Source organism: Equus quagga, chromosome 8 (genome assembly GCF_021613505.1).
Source record: "Equus quagga isolate Etosha38 chromosome 8, UCLA_HA_Equagga_1.0, whole genome shotgun sequence".
NCBI classification, from domain to species: domain Eukaryota; kingdom Metazoa; phylum Chordata; class Mammalia; order Perissodactyla; family Equidae; genus Equus; species Equus quagga.
This window is the reverse complement of record NC_060274.1, coordinates 10,183,468-10,200,705: the sequence shown is the minus strand read 5'-3', so window position 1 is coordinate 10,200,705 and position 17,238 is coordinate 10,183,468. Positions and strand designations below refer to the sequence as shown.

The 17,238-nt window shown below is 46.5% G+C and overlaps 1 protein-coding gene across 5 annotated transcripts in view; it reads left to right on the top strand.

The window, feature by feature from the left end:
- Window positions 1-17,238, top strand: part of ZDHHC14 (zinc finger DHHC-type palmitoyltransferase 14) — a 283,988-nt gene that overhangs the window by 202,253 nt on the left and 64,497 nt on the right. For all 5 annotated transcript variants that reach the window (XM_046670055.1, XM_046670052.1, XM_046670051.1 and 2 more), the window contains one exon: window positions 6,977-7,135. In XM_046670055.1, coding sequence (XP_046526011.1) covers window positions 6,977-7,135 — 159 coding nt within the window. The remainder of the gene's footprint in view (window positions 1-6,976; window positions 7,136-17,238) is intronic.

Here is a 17,238-nt window from a genome sequence, read left to right as displayed (position 1 = left end):
AAAATAACACAACGCGTACTGATACCCTTAGCTGTGTGATTATTTAATTAGTGTCTGTCTCCACTAGACTGTAAACTCCTCGGAGGCAGAGGCTAGGCCTGTGTTGCCCACTGGAGTCCCGCCAACGCTCATAGACATTGAGTGAGGGAATGATCTGGAAAAGACCAGCTGGGCCCTGAATGTCATGTCTTCCACTCCTTGTAGGACTCATTCCAGCCGACATGGGGCCGCCATTGGGCCGCCATTGTCGTAGCTTCCCGGTATTGTCTTTTCTTGTTTTCTTGCTCCTGGCTTTGCAGACACTCTCTGTTCCTCCTTGAGTGGGTGCCACTAAGCAGAGGAGACCCCCTTGTCTGCCCGCCATGTGGCTCAGATTTGAAACTCTGTCTGCACGAGCCTCACCTCAGGCATCAGTTTCATGCCTTGAAGACAAATATTTAAGACAAACTGACATAACAAAACTTTTAACGGGAGGAAGAGGACTGGGGCCCTCACCCCTCCATGAGCCCTCATGTGCACATTTGTATATAAGTGCTTGTAGAGGTGAAACTACCACCATCCAGGGGCCAGCCCAGTAGCACAGCGGTTCAGTTAACGTGTTCCGCTTCAGCGGCCCGGGGTTCGCTGGTTCAGACCGCGGGTGTGGACCTATGCACCACTTGTCAAGCCATGCTGTGGCAGTGTCCCACATATAAAGTAGAGGAAGATGGGCATGGATGTTAGCTCAGGGCCAGTCTTCCTCAGCAAAAAGAGGAGGATTGGTGGCAGATGTTAGCTCAGGGCTAATCTTCCTCAAAAAAAAAAAAAAAACTACTGCCGTCCAATCTATTAGTGAGGGAGGAGTCACATTTTTACTCTGTTGAGTGGAAACCCAACCAATGTCTGTAGACAGACCAGAATTTGCTCTCCTTTTTTCCTCTAACACTTGAAATAATGATTGACCTGTCTAAGTTCTAATCATTGTTCATATTTTCCTAGGGGCTTGGAAGTTTACAGACTGTAGGCCAAGAGTCCATGTTAAGTGGCTCTTAACCATCTCCCTTCACGATAAAGCAACATCCTGAGGTTGGGTCATTTTGTCCTGGACGCTGTGGAGCACCCATGAAATGAGCCTTCTGGAAGTTTCAGATTTGTTAGCTCCAACAGCACATGCAGGAGATATGGTCATGAAGACTTGAGTATAAAGCGAATCACAGTTTCCTTGTTTCTTATATCCTAATACAGAGATGCTTTATCTTCTTTCCAGCTGAACTCCTATTAGTCAAGGTTCCTCCTGCTCTGGTGGACGCCCTGGCAGCTGGTGAATGGCCTATGAAATGTCAGTGCATGGGGGAATGGCCACTGTTCTGAATTCTTTGGGTAAAGGAAAAGAATCTTAATCCACATCTTTTGTAAATTGGGATTTTTTTCCTTTGCATTTTAAAAAAGCAGAGTCCAGTTACTCTATATGGTGAAGTTCAACCATTTTAAATTTCAATAATTTTGTCCCGGCCTTTGGGGCAGGAATAAATAAGATGGCAGACAAATGGGTCCCTCAGGATGTGGGCGCTCTGTTATTCCTCCAAGAAAAGAAGATGAGAGGGCCAGCCCTGATGGCCTAGTAAAGTTCACTGTACTCCATTTTGGCGGCCCAGGTTCGGTTCCCAGTCACAGAACCACACCATTGTCTGTCAGTAGCCATGCTGTGGTGGCGTCTCACATAGAAGAACCATAAGGATTTACAGCAATACACAACTACGTACTGGGGTTTTGGGACAGGCAGAGGGGAGAGGGAGAGGAAGAACAAAGGAGGAAGATTGGCAACAGATGTTGCCATAGGGCGAATCTTCCCCTGCAAAAAAAAGAAAGAAGAGAAGATGACAACTTTTGGAGAGTGGCTTTGAAATAACTATGTATTAACATACATATACTTGAAATAAGTATACAATAAGTATATACATAACTTACTTAAGACCACTAGCAAGCCTAGGACTTCTCGTTGAGTGAAAACCTTAGTCAACAGGCAGTTTTGGGTCCCTGAACTCATACTGGACAGCCCCCCTCCTGTCCTCAGTTCCCCTAATTCTTTGCCCATAGGCTGATGGTGAGGTTAATTCTAGATGGAGATTCTGTTACTATTTCCTCTGTGCTGACAGCTCCCAACCATTTGGGGGGGGGTTGGGGGGGGCATGTGCTTTATGAAGGAAAAGACCATTCTAAGCTTTTAGGTTTTCTTTCAAAACCCTCGTGTATAAAAGTGTCCTTGAGCTTGAGAAATACTGACTCCTGTGAACTTGCAGAGCTGTTAGAGGTGTCCCCCCCAGATTCTAGTGCTCTTTAACCATGAGCTACTGCAGACTTCAGTTACGCCTTTTCAACAGCTGTGTTTAAACCACAGAGAGCGGCCCTAAGAAACAGCCGCACAAGTGTTGCCAATGACAAAAACCAGAACCAAGAACACAAGTGACTGAAGATTAGAACAGGAGCCCTCCTTCTGTGCCCCGCGACTCGGGCCACAGGTGCTCCTCACCCCCAGGATGTCCATTGGCATCAGCCTGAAGGTCGAAGAGGAACTTCTTTTGTCCTCAGATGAGAATTTGAAGCCCTGGGTTTCAGGGCCCCATTTTCACATCCGCCCTGGATGCAGGCAGGCCTGAAAGCCACTGGTCTGGGGTGGCTGTTGAATTCATATGTGAAAGAAACAGCAACTTCGGGGTGCCCTGAGCTAGACAGCCACCCATCTTACCTGGCTCTCCCAGGTGGTGCTGACCAGCTGTGCGAGACGGTCTCTGGACCAGCAGCCGCTATGGACACATTTAAGAGGAGTTACAGCCTCACAAAGAGCTTGGGAGAGGCATTCCCGGAGAGGGAGGAGTCGCTGGGCAGTGTGACTCTGACAGGTAGGCCTGGAGGGGTGGGGACACTGGTCCTGTGCACCCAGCATCATTCCTCCCTACCTGCCAGGACAATTGGCCTTCCATTCAGCAGGCAGTTCTTGAGGACCTACTGTGTGCTAAGACCCCCCTGCTGGACCCTGGGAACATGAAAGTGGGTAAGGCCTGGTCTCTGCCCTGGAGCATCAGCTGGGGAAGATATGGAAATAAATCCTTGTATTAGATGCACCAACAGAGGTCCCCAGTCTTCCCTCCAGCCTGCGAATACCACCAGCAGAGAACAAGTCTGTTTAGTGCCTGCTGCATCCCCAGCTCCCAGCACAGGGCTGGCACCGAATAGCACAAAACACATCTATTGACTGGATGAATCAACGAGTGTAAGCACGATGAGAGCCCAAAGGAGGAAATAAGAGAAGCTTGAATTGGACCTTAAAGGATGAGGATCATCTACGCAGACAGTGGGATAGGGGGACCCGGGTGGAGAAGACGTCACGAGCTGATGGCTGGAAGGATGAAACAGCATTTCCTGTTCAGGAGATGCAAGGAGACCACTGTGCACTGAGCCCGGGCTCTGTGCAAGACTGGGCTGCAAAAGAGAAGAGCCAGGTGCACGAAGACCTCAGGCGCCTCACAAGAGGCCCGCGTGCCTTTGTCAGGTCTGCACTTAGAAAGCTGGGTCGGGAGATTCATGAGGAGAGCAGACTGGAATGGGGTGGCCACACTGTGGCCAGGAGACTCACTAACAGCCCAGTAGGACCCCTCCCCAGGCGACATCTCTGCTCATTTGTGGATCCCCCATGGCCTCTGGCACAGTATTTTGCATATAGTGAATAATTCATCAATAACGGTTGACTTTTTTTTTCTTTTTTCAGTTCTGTGGTCCTTCTGTCTCTGAGCTCTGAATCCAGGTCTTCTGATTCCTCAACTTCTTTTACATAAAGAGCTCTCCAAATATTTCGTTTAAAGGTTTTTGGGTTGAGTTTAATTCTTAAGCCTCCATTTACCATGTCTGTGGAATTCTAGCCTTCAGCTCACTTTGTATCAAAGGATCAGCCTTTCGAAAATGTACCTTGGAGCTACGAGATGGCTAGAGTTTGTCTGGAGGGCTAGCAAATACTCACTTTGTCAAGCCATTACCACCCAGATAAGTTTTTCATCCTGCATTTTAAAATATTTCCCTTGACAAATCAGTCTTTATACTTTTCTAATTAAATTAACACAAATATTATTGGTTGGATGGTTGTTCTTTTTAAACCTATATCTGACTTTCTAGTTTTCCTAGCCATATTTGCCAGAGCTAAACAGATACAGTTGATTTCACAGCGGACATAAGGCTAGTGAGGCACCGGGTCATAATTAATTTAGGTCTCAATGGCACCCGGTTGGCACCGGTAGAGACGTGACCTTATCTTTGATGTGTTCAAAGCCAGTTATTTTTACCCTGTTGCTTAGGGAAGTCCGCAGCCACGTCGTCTCTGTTTTCTCCTCATTACAGAATCGGCGGAGATGCCGCCCACTGCCCAGGGTGAACGCTTTGGGAGCCCGGGGCCTCTCCAGATGCTGCTGAACTTAACACCGCTTCCTAGGGCAGCCCCCCAGGGTGCCAGGCGGGTGGGCCACAGGCCAAGAAAGGGTGCCCTGCTTGGCAAGGCCACTCAGAGTCCTTGGGATGGCCCCACGCTGTTTATTTATTCTAAGTAGAAGGGTGCCCTCAGCAAAGAGGTGAAGCGGAAGGCCTATTCCTTCCTTTCCGTTTCCCTGCCCTCCTTTCTGCCTTCTCTCTGTGGGGTTGGGATGTTCTCAGATAGCAAAGCCTTAGGCTAAAGGGCTCAGGGCAGATTTCAGGCCCCCCGACAGCCTCTTAAAGAAGATTGGGGTAGGAGCCTGCCCAGTTGCACAGTGGTTAAGTTCACATGCTCTGCTTCACTGGCCCAGGATCATTGGTTCAGATCCTGGGCATGGACCTACACACTGCTCATCAAGCCATGCTGTGGCAGCGTCCCACATAGAACTAGAAGGACTTACAACCAGGATATACAACTATGTACTGGGGCTTTGGGGAGAAAAAAAAAAAGAGGAAGATTGGCAACAGATGTTAGCTCAGGGCCAATCTTCCTCACCAAAAAAAGAGAAAGATTAGGGTAGAGGGAAGGGGCCCCTCAAGTCATGATGGGTGAGTTGTGGGTTCTGTCCATGAGTGACAGTAGCCCTGTGGCGGGGCAGACAGTGCGGCTCTGCACACACCACTGGCTGATCCACATCAGTAAGTTCTCGAGTGAAAATGCTTGGGTGACTGGGTGTGATTTGTGAAGGGGCCGCTTCTTGTGAGCAAAGCTGTGTTCTCTAAGTTTAGCTCTTTATCGTACACGTGAGTACGTTTGGGTCCATAACAAAGAGGAATGTGGAGTAAGAGGCGTGTCTGCCGTGTGGATGGGGAGTATTAACAGGCATCCTAGAGCGGGCTCCTCAAACTTTAAAGTGCACAAAGTCCAGGGGGATCTTGGGAAATGCAGATTCCGTTTCAGTAGTTCCAGGGCCGGGCTGAGGACCTGTTTCTCTGCCAAGCTCTCACATGACGTGGACGCTGCATGGACCACACTTGGAGCAACGAGGCCATGGAGCAGTGGTTCTCAACTTTGGCTGGGCAGCTTTTAAAACCCCTGAGGCCAGACTGTACCCCACCAGTGAAATCAGAATCTCTGAGGGCGGGACTGAAATAGTAGTAGTTTTGAAAGCTCTCCAAGTAACTCCTGCCCAGGTTGAGTTCATCTGGGGGTCTCAGTGGACAATGGGTCTCATTGCTACCACTTTGGAAATTTACCAAAACTATGTTGCAACTGTCGCTGTCTGACAGTGTGTCTTTTAAGTGGGTATGAATTAAAATGAACAGCTCCCTTTAATGTTATCGGCTTTATTTTGAGACAACATCATGCAGTTTCCCAAAATTTCCTCCAGCCACCAGGGTCTGCTCTGCTGTGTTTATCTCAGCTGAAGCCCTCACAGATATTCTTGCCATTCTCAATCCCCCTGTGGCCTCCTGATCTTACTAAACAGCCAGCTCTCCTAAATTCTTTCTGGCTAGCCTAATAGTGAGGCCCTCATGTGAGGAGTCTAGATGAGAATAAAACGGATGTTTTATCCCCCCACAGAGCAAGGGTTCTCAACCCCTGCGGCACGTTAGAATCACCCAGGGCGACTCTGATTTAATGGTCTGGGGCAGGCTCCATGCATCAGAGGAGATGTAACAGCTCCCTGAGTGATCCTACCGTGAACTCAGGGACGAGAACCAGGCTGTAAGACAAAATGAAACTTTAAAAAATATACATATTTATATTTTCTTCAACTTTTTTTTAAACTGGTTCTAAAAAATAATAAAAGATGCTGGTCAAACAATAAAATACAGGAAATTATTTTTTAAATATACGTTTCATGATTTAAAATATATATATGCATTTTAAAATCTATATTTCCCCCATCCAATACTTGGTACTTTTGAGAAGGCCAGTGGGCAAAGTGGGGAGATCCTTGAGCTGGATTTGGAGCACACCGGCAGAGAAAGAAAGTGTGGCTGGTGTAAATATCGGGCTGTATTAATCAAGGCAGCGCTGGCTGCTGTAACAAATGAAACCCAAACCTTCAGCAGTTTAACAGTGGAGGAATTTGGTGCTCATGTCACAGTACAGCCCAGCAAAGAGGTCACAGGGGTGGCCCTCCTGTGTGTTGTCATCCAGACCCCTGGTTTGTGGCTTCACGGTGGGACGGGAGAGAATGGGCGGGGCTAGGGGAGGTTCCCACGGCTGGGCGGGGGGAGGGGGGATGTTCTCCCACTCCATTGGTCAGAGCTCAGTCACGTGGCCACTCCCAGCCTGTGAAATAGTAAGGGCAGCCCCAAGCGCTAGCCAGGAGCACGAAGGTTGGGAGCCAGCCAGTCCTGGGGGGGTCCCAGCACATTTGTGTCTGGTGTCAGAAAGGCGCAGGTGCCTGGAGGCCAGGTGTGGGCAGTGCCCTTGCAAATGCAGACCCTAGGCCGCCCAGGTGCGGGCCCTGCAGAGATCAAGTGCTACGTTAAGGGCGTGTGCTCTTTTTTCTTCTTTTCTCCACAGATATTGCCAACGGCACCAGTTCAGGGGGGTACCGCCCACCTCCCAGAACCAAAGAAGTCATCATCAATGGCCAGACTGTGAAACTTAAATATTGTTTCACCTGCAAGATTTTCCGGCCCCCGCGTGCCTCCCATTGTAGCCTTTGTGATAACTGCGTAGGTGAGTAGCAGCGGAAATTGCCTCTGTTCCACCTCTGACGCTTGTGCTAAACTATCTGCCGCTGATGGAGGAGCTGACTTCCTTTGAATACACCTTGTGCTAAAGAGGGTCGGCACGTGTGTCTCTTTGATGTTTCGAAAACAACTCAATAATAGTTAATATTTTGACGTATTTGCTCCTAATCCCGTTTGCTGAGTCTAGAATTAGCAAACCCCTTCGTTTGTTTTTTATTTTTACGTCCTACAACACCCGCTCTACCAGGACAGTGCCCTCGGCCTTCTCCCACCGAGCATCCCACCAGAGTAGAGGTTCTTTGTTCCCTGGAGCTCCCAGATCAGCAGGCACTTGAAATAAAACCATGTCACCCGCACGTCCCTCCTTTGCCCGACGTGTTGGCCGCAGGTGCTCTGTGAACTTCTCCCAACTCCTCAGGGGCGTTTGCTGTGGGTTGCTGGAGAAGCAGAGAGGCAGACGCCAGCGGACTTCCAGGCCTACGGTTAGGATTGTCACTCCTCCCAGAGACCACCAAGACCTCCCCTCTCTGTCTGCTTGCTCCCTCCACGACAGACTAGGGAAACAGGCGGAGGGAGCGTGGAGCGCAGAGCTCCTCGATTCTAAGACTTGACCCTACGGTTCAGCCACCAGTGACCCAGCACAGGGTTTCCACCATGATGTGGTCCTAGCCCCTTGGGATGATTTGGCAACCGCTTCCTGTCACTTCAGACTGAGAGCTGCTCCCCGCACTCACAGCCCATCTTCTTTCCTGGGCTGATGCCTCTTAGAGATGAGGTTGGCAAGGAGATGGCGGAAGACCCAAGTTACAGGAAGCTAGCGAGAAAAGGATGCAGGTGTTGCCCACCTGCGGAAGACCCATGTTTTTTCCAGAGTACCATATTCTCCCTCTACTAGAAATGACTGAGGATCCTCCTGGGCGAATAGGCACGCAAATCCTCTGTTAGCTCATATCTGAAAGGATAGAACGCTTCAGAACAAATTTGGTTTCCCTTAGCAACACATTATCGATCGCCAACACTTTCTGAGTCTATTAGAATTTGAGGTCTCAATTCTTCTTGAGAAAAATAAGATATTATAATGTCCTTCCTGTTGTGCAAAGCAGTTTTCCTTTTACTTGTCTGAAATTTACTTTGTCCTAAGTTTAGTAATCTACAATTTGGTAGCAAGTCCATGTTTTCCCTATCAGATCTTGTCTTGGTTTTATTAACTTAGAGAAATTACTTTTCGCCTTTGCCTCTCCAGTGGAACAGCGTGGAATTTTGTTTAGTCTTTCCCATGCAGGAAGTAGCCTATGCTTAAGAGCCTGGAGTCTGGCCCACGTGGCCTGGGTGCAGATACTAGCCTTGTGACTTAGAGAGGCTACTCAAGCTCTCTATGCCTCAGTTTTCTCATCCCTGCAGTGGGATCTTTAACAGTATCTCCCTAATGGGATGGGTGAGAGATTAAATGCGTCAACACTCAGAGCACTCAGAATGGTTCCCGGCTTATGGCGAATGCTCTGTAATTGTTGGCTGCTATTACTGTTATTTCTTCTGCCCCCTTCGTATTCTTGATTGGCTTTCTCTGGACAATCTCCTCATCTGCTGTAGCCCTCTGCAGGTGTGATGACCAGCACTACCCCTGGTCCTGTCTGTGTGGCCAACGAGGATTTCCACAAGGACACACGACAGCCTTTGTTTGATTTCTGACACCCTTCCTGGTCACCCTGGCCCCAGTGGCTATCCCATGCCCATCTTAAGGACACTTTTAAACCAAAGCAGTGCAGTTGCTTACATATCTTCAGGGGAACAATCTGTAAGGGTTCTCAGGACCCTTGCTTGGGCTGTAACTTTGATATAACATGGTGGAATATTATATGATGGAATAGTATGTAACTTACACGCTTTCCCATAAAATCTTTTGTTCTTTTGCATGCCTTCTCTTGGAGGCCTAATGACTTATTCTACTTGGCATTTATAGGTAGGAAGCTGTTATCTACAAACCTGAAGAGTCTACTGGGCACCTCCTTCCCTTTGTCATTTATAAAGATGTTTACCCATTAGCAGACACCAGGCTGTTTCTATTCATTCATTTTTGTATGGGTCTCAGTCCTCTGTTTCTTATCTCTAGGCTGATTCCTAATCATCATAAAACTTTCCTCCCCACCTCATAGTGTTTTAAAGTTCCCTTTGGACTATTGTAAAGCGCTCTAAAAGTTCATGTAATTCTCTCATTGGTTCCCTCGATGGCCCATAGGTTTATGTGTTCTTGAAAGAACCCTGATGAATTAGATGTAAAATCCCCTTACTGAAATTATGTGTCAACCCCAGTTAATGGTGTGCTTCTCCTCTCGTGTAACTGTTTCAGGTAGTAGCGTTTCTTAGAGAAACTGCCAGCTGAGAAAATAAGAGCCCTCAGTCTGTAGCATCCAGGGGCCCTTCTGCAACCTTTCTGATACATAAGTCACAGGGGCAATCCAGTAGCCCACAAGCAAGCACCGTGGTGTCCTGTAATTGGGAGGCAGGCGCAGAACAGCGGAGGGAAAGGAGAGGAAGGCGAAAGTTTGGGGGTGGCTCAAGAGGAGAAAAACTGGGCCAAGAGCACATGGCCAGCAGCTGCCTCTAAGCATCGTTTGATGGTCCTAGGGCTGGAGTTTGTCGAACCCTGATCAGAGCCCCGCTCCGTGGAGGACAGGTGAGACACGTAGCATATGGTTGATTGAAAATAAAGCTACTCACAGCACTCCTGGAACAACCACACCGTGATGCAAACGTCCATTGCTCTGCTTTTCCACTTCATTACGCTCCATTTGGGCCTTTGGTGTGACCCATTAGCAGACCAGTGAATTGGACCTTCTGCATTCCAGAAAATAGAGTAGAAAGCAGATGTCTCCAACTGAGAAATGTAATTGCAGAGTTTGCCACTATTTTATTTTTAGAGAGAAAGTTTTATTGGAAGAATTCTCCCTTTTGCAGCGAGGGAAAAAAAAAAAAATGCAATGATGTGCCGAAAGCCGGGGTTAGCATATGTGGCTTCCCCATCCTGGGAATGAATGGGTTTGGGTCAGTACTTCCTAGGAACACCAATAAATGTCACTTTGCCCTGGGAGAGCAGAGAGGAAAAATGCAGTTTCCCAGGCGGCTCCATAGAGTATTTTTCTTTGTTAAATAAGTTTGAAACAAGAGCAAAGCTGGGGCTCAGTATCTTCAGTGGCAGACTGAGGAAATGCTTTCCCGGGGAGGAAACTCTGGTGCAACTATAGAACCAGTTAGAGCCTAGTGGTTGGGGACAGGGCTCTGAGGACACACAGACCCAGGCCTGGATCCTGGTCCTGTCGTTGGATAATGGTGGGCAGGTCGCCTGACCACCCCTGCCTGTTTCCACATCTGTAAAATGGAGTGATGCTGTCCTACCTCACAGGTTTCTTTAAAGGATGAACTGAGATGGTGCCCAGCAAGCCCCCAGGACGGAACTGACTCAGGAAGGGCTCCCCGTTAATGTTGTTACCATGAGTAACCAGAGAAATGGCGCCTTAGCACCCCCAGATAACTAAAGAGAATGAGATCCGTCTTCCCAGAGTGATAGAAGCCACCTTGTTTTTCTTTTTTTTTAAAAGATTTTCTTTATTTTTCCTTTTTCTCCCCAAAGCCCCCTCCCATACATCGTTGTGTATTTTTAGTTGTGGGTCCTTCTAGTTGTGGCATGTGGGATGCCGCCTCAGCATGGCCTGCTGGGTGGTGCCGTGTCCACACCCAGGACTCGAACTGGCAAAACCCTGGGCTGCAGAAGTGGAGCGTGTGAACTTAACCACTCGGCAACAGGGCCAGCCCACCACCTTGTTTTTCTGCAAACCGCAGGATTTGGATGATCTGCAATGCTAGAAGTGAAGATATTCTCTCTGCTGACTTCATCCCTGTTTGTCTGTGTCTGTCTGTCTCTCCCTACTTCTCTCTCCCTGTTGCCATCGAATGCTCCTGCACATTTGAAACTGAGTATTTTGGGTTATTTCTTCACCCAGGCAACCTTCAAAGCTATAAAGTATTTTTAAGCAACCAACAGCTGGGGCTGAGGAGCCGCCTCTGTGGTCTCCCATCTTAAGATCCTTCAGATCATCAAGTGAGAGTAACCGAAGGAGCTGGAAAGCAAAACATGTGCTTGTGAGGTCAACGTACTTACTGTGTTATGCTCCAAAGCCCCAAGGGAGCCCCCTCCACGTTTCCCTGACCAGGGTGGACCCTTTCGGGGAAGTCTGTCCATTGGTGGGCTCTGGTCCACGGTCAGAATAGCCAGCGGCTTTCACTGGAATTGAATATTTTTAGCACAACCTAAACATGTAATAAAAAGGAATTTACTTGAAAGTAACTTAATGGCACTCTGTGGACCAAATTAAGTTTGCCAAACACTGAGATGGAGCATTGCAAGCGTTTGCAAACCGGCTCAACAAGAGGCCGTCTAACCTTGACTAGCTAGGAGGGAGCTTAGCCTGGAGGCCGAGGGGTGACCTCTGGAGGCCACCTGGACTTCAGACTGCTGCCCTGTCTGGGCAGGAAGACCCTCTCTGCACCTGCACTGCCACATCTGGACGTGCTGTGAGGATACAGAAGATGCTGCCTGAAGCCTCAGGCTTTGTCAGTCCCTGGGGAGCTCGGAGCAATGCCAACCTCCTCCGTCACGCGGGAGGTGCCCTGGTTCCATTTTCTTCTGTCCTTTCTGATGTGAGTGACAGAACCTCCAGGTACCCTCTGCAGGGACTCGGTGTCCAGTGACTCTTGTTTTGGAAGGACTTTACCACCGTCTTTAAAATCCTTATAAACTCCCTTTCTCATTCTGTGCCTCTTTCTCGCCGTGGTCCTTCTCCCCCGGGCACCTTGCTGCACACCCTCCCTCCTGTTGACCCAGCTGCTTCCTCTGTGTGGCTTTCTGAGCTCAGACTGCAGATGTCTTGTCTGCTGTGTACACTCTGCTGTGCCCGTTAGAGCTCAGTTACTGCTCCACCGTTTACTTAATATTAAGAGGTTTCGGAATACCTGAGATTTGGAATTGCAGCTGCCTTCTGGTGTGGGTTAGTCCTCTGGAATTTCTTTTTAACTATTTGGGTGTGGTGAGAGGGCTGTTAATTTCCCACAGGAAAGCGTATCGTTTGAGGGGAATGGAGGCAGGTAGCATTTGTATCCTCCCAGGAACCAAAACAAATGGGGCTTTACTGGGCCCCCTAGTTTCCAGTATGCTTGCTTTTCACCAACATTTCGTACGTACCTGTGTGTCAGGCACTGTGCTGGTACCTAGATGCATCAAAATAAAAGACAGTGCTCAGGGTCATTATTAAGAACAGACCAAGCAGAATTCAAGGCAGAAAGCATTGTATTTATCATATTACATTGGTAAAGTGAGTCACTGTACATTGGTAAAGAGTACAATTAAAAATTCAGGGGGCTGGGCTCGTGGCATAGTGGTTAAGTTCACATGCTCCACTTCAGCAGCCTGGATTTGTGGGTTCAAATCCTGGGTGTGGACCTACACACTGATCATCAAGCCATGCTGTGGCAGCATCCCACATACAAAATAAAGGAAAACTGGCACAGATGTTAGTTCAGGGTGAATCTTCCTCAGGCAAAAAAAGAGGAAGGTTGGTACCAGATGTTAGCTCAGGGCGAATCTTCCTCAGGAAAAAAAAAATCAGTCATCAACCTATATGCACCAAATAACATTGCATCAAAACGTATAAAGTAAAAATTGTTAGAAAATGCAAGGATAATTTGGCATAAACAGAATGCTAGTGAGAAACAGTAGTACCTCTGGTTTTAATGGCTCAGGTAAGCAAAATATAAGTAAGAAAATAAAGGATGTCAATATATAATTAATAAATATATACTGAACTTTGTTTCTACAAAGTATACTTACCTTTTTTTTAACTGTTTGTGGAGCATTTACAAAAATCAATCATTCTATGCCACAAAGAAATCCTAACTTCCTAAAAGCAGATATTGCAGAGACCATGTTATTCGATGACACAATAAAACTAGAAATCAGTCACAAAGATATAAATACACAAACCTAACCAAGTGTAACATTTGTTTTAAAGGCTTTTCCCCATAATTCTTGGGTGACAGAAACTTCAGAACTGCAATTGTGGAATGTTTAGAAAATGACGTTAAGAACAATGCAGAATAAAACTCCATGCCAGTCAGGATTCTAAATTTTAAACACAAAATAGCTAACCTAAGCCAAAAGGAATTATTTGGAAAGCTATCAGGTAGCTCATAGAAATGATGGCGAAGGCTCGAGAACCAGGCTTGGAAACCAGGGCAAGGCAGGGGAGGCTGGAGAGCTGAGCACAGACAGTCAACATGCGATAGGATGTCACAGGAGGCACACGCACACAGACAAGATGTCTAACTCTGCTGCTGCCATCAGCTTAAAACCGTGACCTTCTCTGCCTGTGAGATCTGGGTGGGACCCCCTGGACCTGTTTCACTTCCACACCCAAGCAGCCAGCCAGGTGGGAGAGGTAGCTGCCCGCCTTTCAGCTTCTGTAACAGGCGGACGTGGGAGGGTGGGGCCCTGCCTCCCACCTGTTTGAGACTCTCCCCAAACAGGAAGTTTACTTGGCTGGGGGATGGCCGATGAAGTGAAAAGTTTTAAAAAGTCTAATAGAAAACAAAACTGAACTTAGAAGCAAATAAATGAACACAGCCTTCATCTCAAGAAGGGAGGAACAAGGATAGCAAAATAAACCTAAGAAAAACAGGAAGAAAACCATTAATGACCTAGAAAATGGGAAGAGAAATATGATACTAGGTCTAATTCTTTGGAAAATAAACAATAAAAATAAACTTCTGGTAAGACCGAAAGAGAAAATAACAAGAAAGTGGAGATAACAGATGCAAATGAGACAAATATAGGGGAGCTTTTCTTAGTTATTGGGAAATAATTATATTATTTTGTAGATCGTATAACTCTATGCCAATTGATTTGAAAATCGCAAAGAAACATGATTTTATGGGAAATTAGCCAAAGAATAAATGGAAAACTTATTAGGTGACTAACAATGAAAACCGGAAAAGTTTACTGAAGAATTTTCTAAGAAAGATGCTGGACCCAATCTTAGTTCCTATGCTCTGAATAGTATTTCAGAGCTTAGAGTGGGTTGGACAGAGTTCCAGTTCATTTTGCCAAGATAGCGTAACCCTAACCCCAAAGTCTGACAAAAATAACGTGAAGAAAAAAAAAGATTCTCATTTATAAATGTATGTAAAAGCCAACGTGAAGATATAGCATATTTAATCTAGCAGAATAATAAAAGAATTAGTCATGAACGGCCTTGGTTCAGTTCCCGGCAAGGAACCACACCACTCATCTGTTAGCTGCCATGATGTGGGAGCAGCTCACATAAAAAAAAAGAGAAAGATTGGCAACAGATGTTAGCTCAGGGCAAATCTTCCTCAGGAAAAAAAAAATTAATCATTATGACATAGAAAGGTGTATTCCAGGAATACAATTATTTTTAAATGTTACTAGATCTATTAATATATCAATACATCAAAGACCAAAAGTATATGATCATGGTAATACAAACTAAAAAGAGATTTAATAGAATTTGGCACCTATTTCTAACTCTGAAATTCAGTAAACCAAGATTGGGAGGTGTGGTAGGCAGAATTTTGGCCTCCGTGATCTCCATCTCATGGTATTACTCTCATGGTTATGTCATCTTACATGGCAAAGGGACTTTGCAGATGCCATGAAGGTTGCTAATCAACTGACCTTAAATTAGGGAGATTATCCTGGATTATCCAGGTGGGCTCAGGGTAATCACAAGAGCCCTTTAAGAGTGAAGATGGGAGACTACAAGCAGGAGGTCAACGCACTTTGCTGGCTCAGAGATGGAAGAGCTTGAAGGAAGTGAGTCCTCAACTGCACTGAGCTTGGAAGGAAGAGAATCCAGGCCCCCCTGAGACCTGAACCCCCTCCCTTTACCTTGATCTTAGCCTGGTGAAACCCTGAACCTGGCTTAAGAGGAGGACTGGTGGCAGATGTTAGCTCAGAGCTAATATTCCTTGAGAAAAAAAAAAAATTAGGATGTCCACTATCACTGCTGGTATTTAACCTTTTTCTAGCTTTTCTGTTTTTTTCTTGGTGAGGAAGATTGTCCCTGAGCTAACATCTGTGCCAATCTTCCTCTATTTTGTGTGCGGGACGCTGCCACAGCATGGCTTGACGAGCAGTGCTAGGTCTGCACTTGGGGTCCAAACCCACAAACCCCAGGCCACTGAAGCAGATTGTGTGAACTTAACCACTACACCACCGGGCCAGCCCCTAGCTTTTCTAACTAATGCAGTAAGATGACAAAAATAAATATGAACATACAGCTATCAAAAAGGAGCAAGCAAAGTTATCACTTTTTTGTAGATTTAAGAAACCAACAATAACGGTACCAACAAATATTAGAACTAGTTTTTGAAGTTCCGTAGGTTGATTAGTCACTGAACAAATATATTAAAATACGTTACCATAGATCAGGAATCACAGTAGAAATCAAGATCCGCTCTCTCCACAAACTTATTTATAAGTTTAGTGCAATTTGAGGCAGGCACAAGATAAAATAATTGTACAGTTCATGTAAAAGAATAAGCTAGCTGTAATGACCAATAACATTTTGGAAAAAGAAAAACGCAAGGAAACATGCACCGTTAGATGCTATGAAGTCCAAAGCAGGTTAGCAACCCACAGATCAGCGACAGAAAGTGACTCAAGGGCCACACACATGCGCATGTGTGCATACGTACATGTGTGAGTGATTTTTCATTGTTCCTTTCTGTCTTTTCTAAATCTCCAAAGCAATCATTGAAATGCACAGTTCTTGTTAAGAAGGGTCTGACAGTCTGCTGGGGAAGGCAGAGATCGATAAACATGGCACAGTGTGGTACATGCTCTGGGGGGAGACTTGGAGAACCCAGGTTTCACCACGTGGTTGGTCCTTATGCCAAGTCTTACAGCAAAAGTAGGAGTTACTGGATTGAAGAAAAACAGGAGGTCTGACAGGTAGACATCCCTGGCAGAAAGGACCTAGCACAGAGGCCCAGAGACTTGCAGGGAGGAGCAAGGCATTCCACCCAGCAGGGATGTTTGAAAGCATCGAAAAGTCTGATTGCCTGAGATGGTTGGGAACCGTGGACTACTCCTGTGGGGGCTGCCCCTGAGCCTTCTGCAGTGGCACATGGCCTGGGTTCTTCTGCACCTGAGGGTTTCCAGCCCCTTCGTGGTAGCCTGTCAATTTTTTCTTAGTGTCTGGAGTTTCATCCTTTCTTTTTGATTTAAGCAACAGGTCCTGTAACTAACCTTAAAAATATGTCAAGCCATCTAATTCACACTTTTGGATCCAAGCCACCAGTCGTGTCTTCACCCTCTCCCATTCATTGACCTCAGAAAGGCCAGTAATCGTGTCCCCACCTCTGACTCGGAATAAATCAATAGAGTCATGAGATCTTTTAGCTGAAAACACACTTGGAGATTTTTCTTTTCATAGACAGTCTATAGTAGTACACCGAGGGTTTAAGGAGACTCGAAAAATGGCAGATAACTTCAAGGAGTGTTACCATCGTTGTGACGTAACCACACTTCCAAGATCGTAGAGAGAGACTGAGTCCATTTCACAGCTGTGCACAGACTGCCGTTTGTTCCTAAAGGGTTTGGTTCTTTGATAGAAGCAGCTCAGGATCCAGATTTCCCCACCTCTGAGCAACATAAATAAGACGTTGGGGCGTGTATTTTGGCGCTAACATATTCCTGGTTTTCGTATAAGAAGCTCAAGTCCTTTCCAGAAAGAGATGGGTGTTTTAATTAAGTCACTCATTATCAATGATGAGGTGTTATTAGCTTAAGCGACAGATGCCAGAATTCCAAGTAAGCTTTCTGACCCATTTGACCGTAAGACGACATTCTTTCCTGGAAGCCTTTTCACCTCCTCTCATGTCAAATTAAAACTGCTCCTGGTTGTCAGTAAGTTGTTTTTTCTGTCTGTTTCTGCCGGTTCTCATTTCCTGTCGCTTCACTGTTGGTCCTCTTCTTCTGGTTCCCCGGCTGTCCCTCAGTGCTCGTCTCTGGTCCAC